The 19073-nt window shown below is 37.0% G+C and overlaps 1 protein-coding gene across 1 annotated transcript in view; it reads right to left on the reverse strand.

Annotated features, from left to right (window-relative positions):
- Positions 1–946: 946 nt before the first annotated feature.
- PARD6B (par-6 family cell polarity regulator beta) overlaps positions 947–19073 on the reverse strand; it is a 22534-nt gene continuing 4407 nt past the window's right edge. Inside the window, exons 3-5 of the mRNA XM_009645405.2 lie at positions 14546–14768; positions 4348–5732; positions 947–4221 (exon numbers count right to left, since the gene is read on the reverse strand). Of these exons, the coding sequence (XP_009643700.1) occupies positions 4903–5732; positions 14546–14768 (1053 nt within the window). The 3' untranslated portion in view covers positions 947–4221; positions 4348–4902. The remainder of the gene's footprint in view (positions 4222–4347; positions 5733–14545; positions 14769–19073) is intronic.

Consider the following 19073-nt stretch of genomic DNA (forward strand, 5'->3'; position numbering starts at 1 on the left):
TTTTTAAAGCTCACACCATTTCAAGAGTACCATACTGATTTCAGCATTCCTTTAGGAAAGGGTGAGCCATCAGTTTCTGCGCAAAGTAAAGAAATTTCTTCCAGCTTATTATAAGACATTCAGACTCAAGTGCATAGATGACGCAGACTGGGTTTTCAGTTGCATACCAATATGAAGATACTGTAGTGCGGTTCTCAGTCTTTTTGTCACCTTCACATAGCTACATAGGCAAGTATGAAACATACTGAACTGCACAAAGGAAACTAGTCATGCATATATGGAGGAGGATGCAGAAGAGAAGTCCTACCATTGGCCCCGAGACCAGCAGTCAACAAAAACCCTACACAACAGGGCTAACAAACTCAAGTCTTCTGTCACTAGGTAAATGTTTACAAGGGCTGCCAAGGCATTAGGGGAGAAAACATTTGCAAGTGGAATGAGTTCAAGTTAAAACTTCAATACAGACAGTTATACCAGTTACTTACAGTAACAGCAAAGACCTCCACATCACCAGTAGCACTTGGCAAAGGTGACGGAGGATGAAGAAACATCTCCCAGACCTCATGGCCTCAACTTTACTATCCTCAAGCAAGCGATACAATGTAAGACTCATTATTTGCAGCTACTGTAGGAATAAGCACACCACAGGTTAGTCATCAGGATTGAAGGACAAATGTTTTGAACCCTTGCATACTTTCCATGTGCAGAGAAGGGAGCAGAGGAAGCAAATGTTTAAGACTGCTATGAAAACAGAGCCCACTTAGCTGCCCAAGAGGGGGGAAAAAAAAAAGCCCATCTACTTTCACACTTGAGAACAAGGATACATTCTTCCTCATTTATACTTATCTGACAAAGTAATTGAGAAAAAACATTTTATTTCTAGATCCATTTATTATTCCAGTCTGTAAAAATATAAGACTAATATACAACTACATCTAGCTTGATTTTGTAAAATCAATCTTCATTCAGTGAGAGACCAATGTACATTATACATTGAAGTTGTAAGAAAAATACTGATATTTGACGTTTTAAACAAGTTCATTCATGTAAAAATCACATTGCAAGTAAAATTTAATTAGAAAATACATAATATTCACAAAAATACACATGTTAAAGACAGCTCGTGAGAACATTGTCCTAAATTTAATTCAGCTGTGGAAAAAACATATGATTCACAGTTAGGCTTGACTTATCCAGTACCATAGCAGAACTTCAAAGTAAATGCATCTTAATTCTATTAAGAATTTGTTCTTTTTCCTATTAAGGTGCACTTAAAACTCCCAGTCGCAAGTAAGGAATGACTTGTCCCCCCACTGTGCATGTATACAACATATAACACTAGTCAAAAGAATTTTAGTTTTCCATTCCATTTTGAAATAATTTGGATATTTATAAATTAATTTATAAAATCTGGATTGAAAATACAGTTTACATATACAGGATACTTAATCCACAAAGATTACATTAATAGCAGCATAACATTGTCAATCATGCATAGCATCCTCACTATCGCTTTTGGATTTTTTCCTTTTTTTTTTAGCTAAAGATAAAATCTATATAAAACAGTCAAGCCTTTAAGTATTTTCTTCCAAGGAGAAAATCGTAAAGATGTTAAAAATTTAGGAGGTAGTGAATGAAAGGCTAACAATATCAGCATATTTTAAAAAAACCTTATACTGAACAAGAGTACCATTTATATATAAAATTATCGTATCATCACTCATAATCAACCGTTGATCACCCTGAATTAACAATTTGAAAATATTTTGTAATTAACAGTGTATGCATTAGTAAGATATGGAAGAACTTTAGAAACTTTATGGTAACTGCAGCGTTAAGCAATTACATGCTGTGCAGTCTGTCACTGTAACTGTAAATACACACTTTTAAAAGCCCATTTTTAGGTTTATTCTTTAATGTTTTTATCAAGTCCCAAATGCTTAGTTTTACAGCACGTTACCAAATTTCTGTAAAACAGAACATGACGTGCGTCAAAAAGTATATTATCTCACATTTAGATTAATCAGTTTGCAGGAAAGGTCCTAAGAGATGAATTCTCATGCAATTTAGAGTAGGACCCTAGTTACATTTCTACAAGTCCTTAATACTGGCGTGTATATCCAAAATATTCATGCGTCCATTTTAAGTACGGTAATACACAGAGTTTGGCAGCACACTAACCATGGGTGTTGTACCAAAGCAGTAAGTTACCTTGCAAACCTACCATTCTCAGACTCAGCCCTCCTGTGTAAGCTAACAGCTCAAAGCTATTATCCAAGCTGCAAAATACTAATGTACCACATTAGATCCATAATGTATTTCCACTGAATGAAAACATTACACCTGTATTAAGTGCACTACCAGTTCATTTTCTGTACCTGCGGACCTCATTTCTCATCCAAGTGCCTTTATTCCTTTGATTATTCACAATACATTCAAGTAAACAAAAGGCACAGAAGTGCAAACTAGCAAAAAAAATGAAAGTCACCCTTCACTGATGATTTCATACAGGAAGGAAAGTCTTTTGACAAAGGAAAAAAGACATTTTAAAGTAAACAATCTTCCTTAAATAAAGGAAGTGTAGAGCAGCACTGACAGAAAACAAGTCTTTTTAAAATCTACATGTTGCAGAATGAACCTCTCTTTTCCTAATTTCACATGAGGTGGATGTAGTTACGTCATTTTTAACTATTACCAAAATAAGTAAAACACTTCAAAATTCTCATTCATGTTGGAAAATATTCCAGGACCGCTCCACACACACACTGAAGAAACCATAAATAAATTTGAAAAAGCAGAACTCTAACCTGTATTTGCAGCATGCCATTGTCTGTTATGCCAACTCTCCATAAATCAAAAAGGGTACGAACACCACCTTTCTTGACATCTGTGAGACTTGAACTCCAATAGTATCAAAGGCTAGAATATGCTGCTGCTCGTGAGATGCGACTTTAACATTTGCATTTAGTAAAATTAAACAGCAGTAATAACAGAAGCAATTTTGTTCACATCATTACAAAGATCTTACACAAATACAATTTTAGCCTCTGATATCCTAAAAAGACTTTTAAAGATGCCTTAGTGTTAAACTTACAGTTAATCTCTTGTTAGTACAGTTAACAGAGGTAGATGTTTCCCCAAGATAGACTGAGGGGAAAAAAAGAAAGGGGTCAGCCTCCTTTCCCGCTCATCCTATCTCTCCATGGGGTAGAACACACTTCCAAGAACCCAGACTACTGGCTCTGACAAGCCTAGTACCACAGTACAGAACTGGTAGCATCCTACTTTCTTAGAGGTTGACATAGACTGTTGGATCCCTGGTGAGAAGCTCCATCCACCCGTTCCCCCCAGCCCTATTAGTACCCATCTCATTTTCCTGCCACAGCTCAAGTTCCCAGAGAAGAGTCAGGTTGGGAACCGAGTGCTGAAGTGGTAAAGCAGGAGATAGTAAAAAGGGGAAAGGGCAAAAAGAACGCTAGCAGCCTCTCCCTGCAATTCTCCTAGTAAGTTTGCAACTGATTACACACATACTTATGCACTTGCAGTATCAGGACTTGTCATGGTATTTTGTTTTACATATAGGAACTCTGTAACATTCAAAACACCCAGCCAGTGCATGGTACACAGAAAGATCAGCATTTACAGTTTAGATCATTATAATGAGTAATTTAATATCACATGGTTTGAGCAAGTTCTATTAAAGCCTCATTCTGATTTAATTTTTTTTTTAATTAAAGGATTTAATTTTAGCTGTTCTAACTTGTTTAGGTTTGAAAAAAGTAACTTTTTACATAGTTCAGACTCATTACAATAAACCTTTCCTAGTAAAAATCTTTACAGCTTCTACTAGGACTGCAATTTTAATATAGATTACATTTTATTATTTCCATAGCATTAAGTTTACATTTGATTTCTTTGAAATTTACTGGGATTAGCAACTAAATCAAATTATATCCTTAAATATTGCAAACAAAAATGAGAACAGGTTTTGATACATAAGTGTTAATAATTTCGCATTTGAATTTCAAAATAATAGTAATTAAAATTTAGCTTACCCAGCCGTTAAAAAACAGTAAAGGTGCAAGACTAATGAGCCTGTGGTTGCACATTCACTTACAAAGGAACAGTCAACTTCAGAAGCCCCCACCTTCAAATAATGACTGTCGTCAAGTTGCTGACCACTGTCAATATCCCTGTTGCTCAATGAGTCAGTCAGGGAACCTGTGGTTGCACATTCACTTACAAAGAAACAGTCAACTTCAGAAGCCCCCACCTTCAAATTCTGACTGTCGTCAAGTTGCTGACCACTGCCAATATCCCTGTTGCTCAATGAGTCAGTCAGGGAACTAGACCAGCCAAAACCAACTCTTCCCACCTCACCTCCTGCTTATTTTTCAGCTTCCTCATACACAGAGCCGCACGAACAGCTCTACCAGCTAAACAGCAGTTGAACAAGAATGAAGTGGCTAAAGCAGCTCCATCATACGTAAGCAGCACTTAAAATGAACATGAAACCACAGTACATTAGATAATCAACCTCACACAATAATGGAAGTTTACTTCTATAGAACCAGTAGTATTATACATTAAAAAAAAAATCAAGTACCTTTAAAAGAAAGCTCATAGCCATCTCTTAGCTATCCTTCATTTTCAATTTAAATTTTCCTCATCCAGTTTCAGTCATTTATCAATTATCTTCCATCTTTGTGAAGTATTTACACTGAAGTGCAGAATTAAGTTAGGCAACTTACATAATTTTGAACTTCTTGTATTTAGTTTTTTCCCTCCTTTTAATCTAACTGCAGTGCTCGGTAGATGGAGAGGTATAAAATGTATTACACATTAAGCCAAATTAAAACATGTATGGCATCCTTACTTAATACAAAGTACACCAATGTAATTTCATAGTGTTATTATAGTTCCATCTTCTTCTAATGACTTATGATCTGGATCTTGTACTTCATATTCCATGCTAATGCTGCCTGCTGAATGATTCAAGTTCATCTCACTGGAAGGAAGGAATCCATTTTGTGTTGACTCATGAAGGAGTTCTATTTGCGTCAACGATTCTAGGCTTTCGCTGGTAGGTGCGGCTTTTGGAATCTGCTGTGGCTCACCACTATCTTCAATAATAATGTCCTCTTCATCACTCTCCTCTTCTCCTTGCAAGAAATTTGCTAGAATATTTGGCGTGCTACTTGGAAGGCTAGATTCAGTAGACTGACCGGAGCTGCCAGAAGTCCGACTGTTCCTCACAACATTATTTCTCTGGTTTGCTGGTCTTACAGTAATGATCAGGTTACGGCTGTTAGCAATCATCATGTCTGTAACCTGATCAAGGCTTTTTCCTGAAACCTCTATTCCATTCACCTCCAGTACTTCATCATTGACAGCCAGTAAGCCTGTGCTTTGAGCCAGACCTCCAGGGACAAGCCTAGATATGAAAATCCCTGGAACTTTCTCTAATCCATGTGGCGTTACTCTGACACTAGAGCCATCTCGTATATAGAATCCAAGGGGTTTATCAGTTCCATATTTGTAAAGTCGTACCCTACGATGGGTTTCTGGAAGAATATCTACATCTATAATAGAAGACACTGGTCTGAAGTCTTGTGGCATGCTAATGACAATGTGTGGTTTCTTCTTGTGATTATCTGGACGTAACACATTTGATAAGACATTTTTCTTCCTTGTCATGGTATCCGTACCAAAGGCACTGTAGTCTGCATCTTCTGTAAGACATAGCACATTGATGATTAGATCGCTTTATAGCAATGCAATACAGACCACATATAACGTTTTAGGTTAGCAGAACGAAATATCTAAACTAGAAGGTTTCTGGCTTGCTATAGTAGAAACATTTCTCTCTACACATGAAACAATGTTATGAGATTCAAAGTTTGTAATACTTTTGGTTTCCTACTATCAAAGGAAAGACCACACAAAAAATTTAAAGCAAGTTAGCAGCAACAGACAAAGAACTATACTCTAGCTGCCTGAGAAAAAGGTTGGAATGGAAGGAGTATGTTCCTAGAAACATTTTAATTTTATTCAGAGTAATTCCACTTGTTAGTTTTCTCTCCTCAGGTTTCAGATCATTGGAAAAGAAAGAATGAAGAAGGGAAAGCAGCCAGTGTGCCTATTATTGCCTAGTTCCTGGAAGCTAGCCAAGTGACCTGGATTCAAACTCCAGAAAGCTTATTCCATTCTGCACTCTCCTCCCTGCCCCCATGCAATGTAGGTAAAATGGCTGTGGAGCAGAAACAAAGAGATCTTGCACACAAATACTTCAAGCAAAACTGTTCATATAAGCAATGCTGTAACTGCCACAATTTGATACAGACGTATGCAAATGGCTTAGAATTTTAAAAAAGAAAACATATGCAAGTCATACAAACACTTTTCATGGAAAATAAAGTACGTTCTACAGAAGCAATTCTGATGTCTGAAATGCCTATTTACCAAAGGAAGTTTCTGTTTTTCTTTTTAATAGCTGTAACTCTCCAAAAACAATGAACCAAAACACATTTAGATCCAAGCCTCCTTGGATTGACACTTGTATTTTTGCAGTGTTGCACAGATTTTTTTTTTTTCCTGGCGTGGATAAAAAAAAATAACCAAGCAGAACTGCACTAACCCTGGGACTCAGAAAAGTTGGAATTTCTTTGTGTTATCACATTAAGAAGCCATTGGTACAGCCAAGAAAGTAAAAGAATTGCTATACATTTTAATCTGTGAATTGAAATAACTATGGAAATGCAAGCCTAGTGTGAAATTTCAGGAGAGCTATCAATTGCTGATGAAAAAGTACACAGTGAGAGTTGGTAAGTCAGAAAACTTTTTTCTAGGTTAAGATTAAGATACGCAGACATGTACCAATTACATTTGGCCTCTTCAGATTATTTAAGCAAAACAGAACAGGCAAAGTAGTTCTGAAGCAATAGCCTAACACTATTCCACACCATGTAATACTAACCCCTCCCTTCCCCAGACATTAGGGCTGCTGAAAACAAGAAGAGTTTTTTAAGAATAAAATGATTGATCTAAGGCAGCCTTGGATTTAGTGTTCTAAAAGATAAAGGACAACAGGAGAAGAAACAAATTTAAATTAGCCCACCAAAAATCCAAGGGGATTTATTATAAACTCATACCTTGTGTTTACACAATAGTAATAAAATAGTTCATCAACATGGTTTAAAAAAAAATGTGTCCTGATGATGGCCTCATTTACATTTCTTATTTTTTTTTGTTTAAAAAAATAATCACACCTTAAAGAAGGCAAAGCTGTTCGCTAAAGACAGAACACCTTTTTGTATTAAAGTTTACAGATAAAACTGTTCAACAATTTAATTGACAAACAGGAATTATTTCTGAAGACAGCTAAGTCTACACAGCCATAATACATTCCAGAGTCGCTTTTGTGACAATCTCTGTTACTTTGGGAGACCGCGGATGCCTCTCAAACATTATATCCACCTTGCATAGTTAATTTTTACTTTTACTGTTTCTCAGATTTGGCCGTCTTTTCACCCATACTGGTGTTTCTGCAAGAGTTACTGAATGAACAAAGGCAGCGCTAACAGAAATTGTTCCATCTGTGTTACTTAAGCACAGACACCCCACAGTGCTCTCACTTCATGCGACAGAATGCATACTGAGAGCACCCTAAGGACTCCTCTCCCACTTCACCCACTGAGACAGCCTCTGTAAAACCTGCTTCCCTGTCTTCTTAGGACAAGCAGGTAAAAAAAAAAATCAAGCTAAATCAGGGAGTGGGCTGGCAAGAACTGTATGAAATTTAACAAAGACAAGTGCAAAGTCCTGCACCTGGGATGAGAGAACCCAAGAGCCCAGCACAGGCTGTGATCTGTGTGGCTGGGGAGCAGCCTGATGAAGGGATCTGCAGTCCTGGTGGACAGGATTCAGCAGCACGCTGCTGCAGCGCAGGCAAACTGGATCCTTGGGCTGCATCTGCAGGGGCACTGCTAGCAGAGATAGAAGTGTGATCAGCCCACTCCTCAGCACTGGTCAGGCTGCAGTCCTGGTCCCCAAAATTCAAGAGAGATGTAGGCAGACTGGAGAGGGTCCAAAGGCGGCTGCAAAGATAATCAAAGGGCTGGAGAACCTGTCCTGTGAGGAAAAACTGAAGGAGTAAAGTCTTTTCTGTCTGGAAAAGAAAAGGCTTGGGGGGAACCTCACCACAGTATTTCAGTACCTGAAGGGTGGCTGCCAAGAGGACGAAGGCACACAGAAAAGATGGGCAAGAGGTACAAGTACACTGGTAGAGGTTTCATCTCAAGGTTTTTTTTTTTTTTTTCCATAGGTTTTGTTTTGGTTTTTTGTTAGTTTTGGTTTTTTACAGTGAGAACAATCAATCACTAGAACAACCTCCACAGGGATGCAGTGTAGTCCCCATCACTAGAGGTTTTCAAGATGCAACTGGACAGGGTGCTAGATAATCTCATCTAGGCTCCCCTTCCCATAAAAGATTGGGCCAGATGATCTTTTGAGGCCCCTTCCAACCTGGGCTGTTCTATGATTTTACAAATTGTACAAGGAAGAGTAAGAAAGTAAAAGAAAACAGAAGAATCTACACTAGCTATGCTTGAGAACATTAGATGATAGTGAATACAGGAAATAATTTTTAATTTCTTTGGGAGTCTGAAAGGTTCTCTCAAACACATGGAATGACTTTTCTCCAGCAAAAGAGGTTAAGGAGAAAAAAATTGTAATTTAAGGTTAAATTAAAGTAACATTAGATCTCAACATCAAGCAAGAAGGCTTTATAAATAGCCTAAAATATGTTCTTCAGGTGCCTAAGAGTATTAAGTCAGTTGTATTGAAGAGTGAGTCGATTAAAAAACAATCCAACCTCCCAAAGCAAAGAATGTAACAGGTGCACTATGTCTGAAGTGGAAAACACCTCCAAAAATGCAAACTTACCATCTTCTCTGTAAAATGCATTTTGGGATATCTAACTGACTGAAGATCAGCCATTAAAAATCCTATACTCCATTGCTGAAAACGAACACACTGATTTTTTCAGACAACATAGAGCAATTCTTTTAAAAGCTTAATATTTATGATCAAAGAAAAAAGTGTGAGAAGTTTTGCCCTTCTCTCTACTGACAACCCATCCAGCCAGTTTCAAGTTAGGTATCTAGTCATTACATTGGCAGGATTTTTGCAATTCAATGAGTTGCAATAGCTTCTCTTTTTTTATTTGGAACTACAGTCATTTACAAAACAAATTGGAAAGGGCAATTGTGAAATAAGATACTAGACAGAAGAGTCTTGCTTTAAATATCTTTTACTGCTAAATATAAAGTAATACAGTGACAGCAAGAAAGTGATAGTACAGGTGAAGATTTTAGAAAAAAACAATAAACAGTGACTTGAATATTGGAATTAAGTTAATGAGTGCAAAAATTTTTTTAGGTCATGATTTCCCCCTCCCCCACCACCAGCTGGTATGCATCTTAGTGATCTCAAACTATGTAAAAACTTTATTGTGCAGTGCATATCTAAGTAGCTCGGATCTCTGATACTTCATAACTCTTGTTTTAAGGCTGCACAATCAGTGGTAAATTCAACAAGACTAGAGAAAAATATTCCAAGGACCAGAGATATTGCATGGACAAGACATGTCATCTTGCCTCGTTTCAAAAGCTTCACTGCTTTTTGTTTTGTAGCGGTGACATGTATTTCTAGGCATTTAACACCACATTACTCCAGAAGAACTCGGTTCTTTGGTAAGTTCTCCAGAGAGCGAGTGAGTAAGTTGGAAGCATTTCAACTGATTAGTTCCATATTGTTCAGACTTCAATCCATATTATGCCTTTTTTTTTTTTGAGTAAGGTCATCTAAAGTAAACAGGAAAATTGCACATGCACAATTTATTTGTGCTAGAGTGCAAGCTGCTGCTGAAAACTCTAGGATGTAAGTACTAACATATTGGTACCAGAGAAGCACTAAGTTTCTACTGCTTTTAGTATAAGAGTTGGTTTAGAAACAGTACACAGGAAAACAGAGTATCAAAACATTGTCAGTATTGATTTTCTTATAAGTGCTCTTCTACATGCATTACAACATTAAAAGGTATTCAGCTTTTGAACTTTTCTCCTTAAATTCAAAGTGCACAAATTCAGATTCTTGTCAAAGAGTCAGACAGAGTATCTGGTATTTCACACATTCTGTCATAACAAATGTATATCCTATTCAACATTCCCAGCGTGCCACAGCGGGCTGTAAGGCTTCTTCACCTTCACAGCAGGTCACATACCAGGATCTCTCTCCTGCCACTCAGGCCCTCTGTGCCTACATGGTAAGTTCAGCATGTACTAGTTGCCTTCCCACAACTATCAGTTGAGAAAGCTTAGAACTTTTGTCCAAATCAAATGTTTCCACCATTAGCAGAGTAACCTGAAGATCAGTTGCAGAAGGACTGGCTTTGAAAGAAATATTATGTAAATAGATCTGTATGTGAAATAACAAGATTCAAAAGTGCTTTTTAAACAAAAACAAAGATCAGAAAAACATTTATTGGAAGAGATATGAACTTTAAAAGTCTCTTTCAGAAAACAAATATACAATCAGAAATCTTAACAATGAGCTGGTGCTTTTGCTTTTAGAAACTTTACATGACACATTGCTGAAGTAAAAGCATCCCAAAACTGCAAGCCATCCATCAAAACATTAAGAAACTATAAAGCACCAGAGGGTAGTTGTTTTGCATTGTAACTAGTCTTAGTAGTCTAATAATTAAAAACTAGCAAACCTTAAGATATACAGTTAAAGTTACGTAATTTGTGGGAAAAAGAAATAGTGAAAGGTTGATGAAAACTTGTCTCCAAATCTCAGCCAAGCAGCATGACTCTGTTTAACCTCTCCTCCACTGCTAAGCAAGTTTTCTAAAGCAATATTCTCAAGTACAAAGGCATCTTTGTTCTGGCACCTAGCTAATCAGTTTAAAGCTGCAGTGGCAAATATTTTGGCATAAAGCCAAAGGACAAGGTGTTAACTACAGATAGTGTTAAGGAGAACTATCCACATAGTGCAAGAATGACTTTTCCCCCTAGCAGTTTCAAGCTCAAGGTGCCACCAATCTGTATATACTTGTTACATGAAATCTAAAACAAAAGCCCACAAATGCTACATCTGTTTTCAATTTAACATGGCTCAAGACAGATATTTAAAACGTTTTCCTGATTGATTTGCAAAGCAATGTAGAGTTACCTCATAAAAAATAAATTTTCAACCCCCCCCAAATCATTAGTACATTTGAATATAGATACCATTCAGCAATTTTTTTTTTAAATAAGCCCAAACAAATCTCTTCTTTAGTCACAAGTTATAACAAAACATGGTTTTAGGAAACTAACCTGCTTTTAGAAAGAAGACTGAGAATAGCTAGGATATGCCCTACAAAGCTGTTTAACAAGCCCACTTCTCTTACTTTTCACCAAAATAAAGCTTCTCAGTAAAAAAGTCTACCTCAGGAGGCAAAAATGAATTAACCGTTCAGAGAACCCACTTTTTACTATATACTGCCACGTACATGCAGAACTTGCATGAGTTGTATATTGTAATTTAATATCCCGTGAGTAAGTTTTAAGGACATTATAATGAAATAAATCTTTTGTTATCTCTATTATTCTTGTATTTACAACACAAAGTCCCCCACGTCAAACCGCCCTTCAGGGTCTGTACGGACTATGTGTCATCGCCCCCCATTTTATCTCCAGCAAGATTTTTCTCACAGACAGAGCGACTCCCATACATCTGGATTTAATCAAGATACATCAGTTTAACCTTTAAATTCCAGATGTCAACAGTACCTGTTAATCTGTTAGACTGCAGAATGAAATTTCAATGAGCAACTGTTTTCCGCAAACTGTTAGCCACTCTTGACTTGTGCAGTATCAAGCTCCAGTTTACATTTAGCACTGGAGAACAGTTTAAAATATTTTAGAGGAATTCAGTTAAACAAAATTAGAAGAGTCTAAGTGGAATAATGCGATTTCATTTCATTGCAGGATCTCTAGGTTTCTTACCACATTGATCAATATGCATAAATGCTTAGGACAAACAACTTTCTGGCTTTTATATATTAGGATTCAAAATTGAACAGAAAAGAGTGCTTACTCTGGCATAAAAAAAAATCTGAAATTTCCAGAGTCACATTATCACAACTGTCACTTATTAACAACACTGCAAAAGCATCTTGTTGCTTCTATTTCAACCCCTTAAGGTGTTCCTTGGATACCAAGAAGTTAATACTATTTACCCTAGATTTTATTGTAGTCTGCTCATACCTTATGTTAGCTTTCTGTAAATTGCATATAGTTTCTAAATAGGTAATGCAGTGTAAAAGAGATGAAGTTCTATTATGACAGAAAAAACTCACTCTCTTCCCCACAGTAGCTTTTTGCTAAAGATCTTAAATTCCCAACTATTATTGCTGGAAATAAAAAGGACAAAGTTCCATTAAGAAAACCCAAAGAAAATTTTCAGATTATTTAAGAGGACGTATGAAAGCCACAAGAAGCCTTGCAGGTAGAAGAGTTATTCGTGTCACTTACTAGTTATCATTCCAAAAGCACAGATCAAAGCTGCCCCATCAATAGCAGGTATTTGTTCAGACACTTGATTTTCAATTTCAGAAGTACAGCCCATAAGGATCTGTACAACCGCATGAATTAATCACACCCAAACAAATCATGCTGCACAAATTATGACACATCTGCAACTCCTGCAATTCAGCTTTAGTTACAGGCAAATTACTGCAAATAAAATACAGAATCAAGTTATTTCCTTATTTTCCAATTAAACAAACCTCTGTTTGCAAAGATGCTCATGGAATCAAAGCCTCAATTTAATCAACAGAAGCAATCAAAATGGTCACAACTAATTCAGAACAAAGTACAGTGCTGGAAGTGCTGGACTCAGATGCCAGCCTGGATGCTTTACTCCCTGAACTCTATAGCCAGAAGACTCTTGTGTCAAAGGGAAGGTGCTGACAGCTGATACTTTCTATACAGCCTTTCCTGCTAATCAATTCTTGGCATGATAAACTTAAGTAGGTTAATCTTATTTCTAGTTCAGTGCATTATATCAATTCTATTATCAATTCCTCACACCAGAGTAATAAGAAATAATCCATGAAGCTTTAAATAAAAGTACAATGAATAAAAGTATAAAGCGTTATAACACTAGTAACAGTCAGCATTAAACATGTAACACTAGTAACAATCTAAAAACATATGGTGTTAAAATATAACCTCAATAATCCCAGTCTGACAAAGTGGCTTATCTGTTCTCGTCATATGGCTACTGTAGGAGATTAAATGGAATCATAGACCTTTTCTACCTCTGGGTTCTATTAAAGCAAGTAGTTCATTCCTTTGGCAATTCAGCACTGAAAACACAGGCCTTGCTAGACTATACCATCTTCAATACAGACAAAGCAAACGCATTTTGGCAAGCAGCCACACTGTTTTTAAGTAGTGTTTCTGTGCAGAGTTTATTAATTTTTTGGAGTGGGAAAGTTGATAAAAGCTTCCGATGCTCAACTACTTTCTAAGGAAAATAATCCTGTTTTAGCAACAGCCAGGAACAGTGCACATCTTTATAAACTAAGCAAGAAGCAGTCTTCTATTCAAAGATCAGTTGACTGCCTTATGATAGGAATTGCACATGCATGCATTCATATATACATACACACACATGCACACTCACACTTTTATGCAAGTAAGCAGAAAACCAAGTGCAGAAATCTGGTTTTCTTGGCTTCTCTTATTATTAAAACAATTTAAAATCACATCACTAGATTTCTCCCCTCCCCTTCAGTTCCATATACTGAGTATGTTCTCCTGGACAAAAACAAATACAACTTCAGATCTGATTTTTTTTTTCCTTCATGAACAAAAGCAGACACTAGAAAGAGATAACCAGAACTTTGTGCCTAGAAGGCATGCTATTTTTAAAGGCAAAAGAACAAACTAAGCAGCACTCAGATTTGAGGTTTGCTAACTGAAATAAGCTTGTCATTTTAAAAGCTTCAGAATGTTTTATTAGGAAAGTGTGATAAAGTAGCATATTACAAAGTTAGTCTTTAATTCATACCGACATTTAATACTTCATGTAATAAGACTTTCAAGATGCCTTTCCATCCTGTAACAGCCTCCTCTTGTCTGATCAAGATCAGAATTTTAAGTGAAAGGCATCCAACATACAGAGCAGAAAACCCTCGAGGTTTGAAGTTTATTTTAATTTGCTTGCTTAAATGCAGAAAGAAGCATTTGCTAGAGATTTAACTTGACTTTAACTGAACTAAATACAGGCAAAAAAGCACAGAGCATAAATAGGTTGCCCGAGGAAGCTCTTGCAAGAGAGATAAGTTGGTAATACCTTTTGTGATCCATAATTATTACTGAATTCAACACGATGAAATAGGACTGAAGGTTTTTCCCTCCATACGTCACACTTTACTGCAACATTGTATAACTTGATAAAGAGATGATTCATAGACTTCAAGCGCACTTACCTTTTCTCTGAATGAAAATCCTGAGTAGAGGATTGGCTGTTGAAACTGCTTTATGATAATTGTCATCATTATTGATAGGCAGCAGGTCTCCATGAATGTCCGTATATCCCACTAGAACATCAACATTTGGTATCTTGTGCACATGCTGCAATAATCCATAGAACTCCTCAAACTTTCCAGGCTTGGATCTCTCCAGAGAAAATCGTCGAAATTCTGCTCCAAACTACAACAAAATATGTCTTACATCATTAATATGGAAATCCAACATCCTCAAGTGATAGAATGATTTGAATGTTAAACCAGAAATGTTATGGAATTAAAAGAGCACTACAAACTACAACTAGTAATTTTGAAGTGGCATAAAAAGGTCAGTTTGAACTGAGGTTTTTTTTGAAATTTCAGTGCACTTTAGAATAGCATGTATAGATTGTTAACAAGCTATGGTTAACCTATGCAAGACTGAAGAGTTTTCAGATTCCCAGTTGCTCGGACAAGAAATAAAAAAGCCACTTTGACCTGAAGACTACAAAGAACAGCTTCTGCTTTTCAGTACAAACTATGTGCAGTAAAGCTTTTGTGAACTAATCTCAAGTCAGTTCTGCTATACCTAAACAGAGATATAAAGGATGCAACCAGCCACTACTTCTTTAGAGCATTCAGAAGATTTGCCCACATGATCAAGACTCAAATCCTGACTACACACTTTTAAAATGTGGTTGTATCCAGTTTATGAAGTGACAAGATTTAGAAGATATGCAAAAAAAACCACCAAACCCCATTTAATCACTGGCACTGTACTTTCAGGGGTAGCATTTTTATTTAGTCAGTATAATTCAACAAAAAAACCCAGCTCCCTAGTCCACTCAAGCCTCAGTCTCCTATATCACCTATATTACAAACACTTAATAAAAACAACACTAGCAATGATTCAGTGGTGGTAGGCGTAAGACTAAACTGGGTGCAAATAAAAGAGTAAGCCATTAATGTAGACTAGACAAATTTTAATTTTAGCGAGCGTAACTGGTAAAGTTATAGTGTTCTGCCCGACACAGGCAGGACCCAAAGCAAACAGAAAATTGAAAAAAAATTACTTCAAAACCTCTGCATCAGGCACACACAACACACCAAAAATGCTAAAAGGAATTAAGAGATAGCAGCAGGTAGGGTACTAAAAGCAGACCAGCTTGTAGATTAATTAAGGGGTAATAAAGTAAAAAAAAGAAAGCAAAGGCAGTTGGTAGCATTTTTTTGTGAATTCTATTGCTGACCTACAGTGAACATAAAGATTTTAAATAATTTCTTTAGCAAAATTAGTTTTAAGCAGAACAGAAGGGCACATGGAACAAAATACTTGCTGACTGAAAGTTTGAGCCTCACAGTATCACATGCTTGGGTATACATTACACACAGTAGATGTGAAGGTGCACATTACCAAGCCTCTACACCAACCTTTACCTCACATTTGATTACAACCTTTTGGAGAATAAAAGCTTTAGAGTTCACACATACAAACAAAGGAATGAAAATAAGGAGACAAGGACCCCATTGTTAGCACATTAGCACCATGCTAACTCAAACACAGCAAAACAAGCTACACCTTCCAACACCCCACCTTCCTCCCGAAGTTGCAAATAAAGGAATTATCGGGGAACATTACTCTTCCAGAAATAGTCCAATTCCAGTAACATTAACTAACAATAAGGCAGAAGGGATGATTTATACGTGCTTACCAGAAAAGCAAAGAAAAGCCTGCAGGAGGAACTCCCGTCACATCACAAGCAGCACACTTAATCATGACATCAGTGAAAGACTTCACCCTGTGTCTCTCAAATCTTTCCTCAGCTATGTGAGGTACGAATGCCACAGGAATTGCCCATGCATTGCATCAATTTCAATTGTTTGGCTTCGAAAGACTACATAGTTTAAACATGATTCAGTAATAAAAGTTTAAAAAGCCAACAACCTCATTCTCAATTTGGAGTAAATGTTAAATCCTACTGCAGCAAGCATACAAAAGGACAGATTTTCAAACGTGTAATTTTTATTTTTCCCACATTATTTGATACATAGCTGTTGCAAACACCAAGAGACTAATAATCTGGCTATTATTTCTGAACACTGCCATATGCTCAATACTATTATAAAGCAGAAAAAAAGACAAAAGTAAATCTATGCAATTTCATAGTTTATTTTATTCCCCCAAAATGTTTTCATTTTATATAAAATATTGCACTCTATTAAATAGGCTGCACTTACAACTTGTAAGATAAATTCAGAGGAGATAAAAGACTGAAAGAGACTGAGTTAAGAGAAGGCTTCTTGCTACCTGAGCTCTTTACAAACACATGCTGTTACACTGCCAACTCACCTGGGAAAACACAGCACAAGCGATGTCAGCACACTAGGAAGTTACTAGAGATACTCACTTAAGCAAGACTTACTTATGAGAGACATTGTTAAGTCCTCTGTAACACAGCATACTGCTGCTATAGTGGAAGTCTCCAGCAACAACAGAACGTGAACTACAGTAACTGTATCTGACTCGTCAGTATATTAGATTTCATTTTGAGAAAATATCCAAGAGAGAGAGGAGGGAAACCTGAATTTTGTATCTAGAGAACTAGCAGTTTATTTTGGGGCATTCAAACCATCACCAGGAACTCTAGTCTGGAGTATAAAATTTGATTCTTTTTGATTAAGAAAAAGGGCTAACTGGAATTAACATACTATGGGGATTCCCCAGGACAAGTTCAGAGCAGTTACCCCAATCGAATAAAGGAGACTAACAAAAGGATTTTGCTCATGTAACTGCAACTACATTTGGGCTGTGCTGGCACAGCTTTGCCATTTGGGGCACAGTTATTGATTTGGAATATCTAAATAAAGAGCTGTACATTGCTGATAAGCCTTCAAAGCCTAGAGCTGCACCACAGTAATGGTCCCCCCTCCCCCACAAGCCTTTCTTCTTTCTCTTTAGAATTGCTTCTTTTCATAAAAGGAAGATGGCTCCTATACTCTATTAAATCAAGGTGCTGTTAAATAATGCATTAGCAACAAGTCATTCTAGGAATGCCTTGAAACCTGCTTCGTAATATGCACTTAAGAGACAATCCCTATTCATTAGAACATCTACAAACACCAAAGAACACATCACACAGGTGATCCCTAGATATATTTTAAATCAAGGAACACACAACAGGTGAACTTAAAGAGTTTTGGGCTAAAGAAAACACTATTTTGTTTATAAACACATTGTACTGATTATTTTCAACCTTGTAAGAGCATAGATGAAAAAAAGACTTCACCAACCACAGTAACAGCTATGCTTAACTCATATTTGAAAACATGGCTACCAGCTATTCCTGTGCTTTCTGGTTTTGTCCACGTGAAAAGTTAACACTTTAAAGAACTCGTCATCATTCAAGCTATAGAGACCAACCATACACTTTCTAGAAGTTTTAGTACTAGGATATGTTATCATTAAAAAAAGCACATGCTAGCCCTGACTGCTTCGTCTATACTGCTGCTGTAACAGTTGATTAGTTGGAAAGGAAGGTACAGAATACAGACAGCAGGCTGTAGACCAGTTTAAAGAAACCCCACAAAATATGCACTTTTCTACCAATGGAAGACAACACATTCCCATGTAGGTGCACTTGCAATGTGTCTAGACAATGGAAAAAGGGGGTTTAACTCAAGTTACACACATTTATTTAACTAATAGCTTGACACTTCACCTAATACTGCATGTCCAGCACTTTCACAGTTGTTAATTGCAGAATGGTATGTCAACAAAATATTTAATTGTAAACCAGAACAAAAAAAACCCCTAATTTCTTTCAGAACATTAAAGTTTTGTCAGCAAGACTTTGCCTAACCAGCACATGAAGAATTAACAATATGAAGAATGGATGCAGATACACCCATAAGAGAATTTTCAGCATGATGCAAAGCTTTGACCACAAGAAAGCTGTTGGTATAAGCTGTAAGATACAGACTCACAGAACAACTGCCGGTGTAAAATCCCCGGACAGCCTCTAAAAGAAGGCAAGCTCTACTTTAAGTTAAGTTAGCCAGGGCTTACCTCTACCGAGTAATGCAAGCTATAAGAATATTCTCTGCCCCATCAAAAAAAAGTACAGAAACACACAGACGCTAAGTTAAATAAAAAAGAAGTACAGAAACATTAAGTCAAACAAGTGCACTCTTTTGCTAATTCAGACAAAGAACGGGTTTTGCAGTTTGAACTCTAAATATCCCTTTTGGCTCAGATATCCCAAACTTTCCCCAAACATCTACTTCTCCGTATGTGTTTTAGTCTATACAGAAACTAAGGGGCCAACACCACTAACTTGGTTTTGTTTTTTTGTTTTTTTTTTAAACACTTCACAAATACTTTCCCCCCCCGCAGATAGCGCACCCAGTAAGCGACAGACACCACCGCCGAACTCCCACCGCCTCAGCCCCGCAGCCTGAGGAGACCAGCGGGAGCTGGCTGGAGCAGGGACAGGCAGGGGGGGGGGGGGGG

The sequence above is a fragment of the Egretta garzetta genome, unplaced genomic scaffold (assembly GCF_000687185.1).
Source record: "Egretta garzetta isolate BGI_Z169 unplaced genomic scaffold, ASM68718v1 scaffold188, whole genome shotgun sequence".
Classification (NCBI taxonomy): Eukaryota; Metazoa; Chordata; class Aves; order Pelecaniformes; family Ardeidae; genus Egretta; species Egretta garzetta.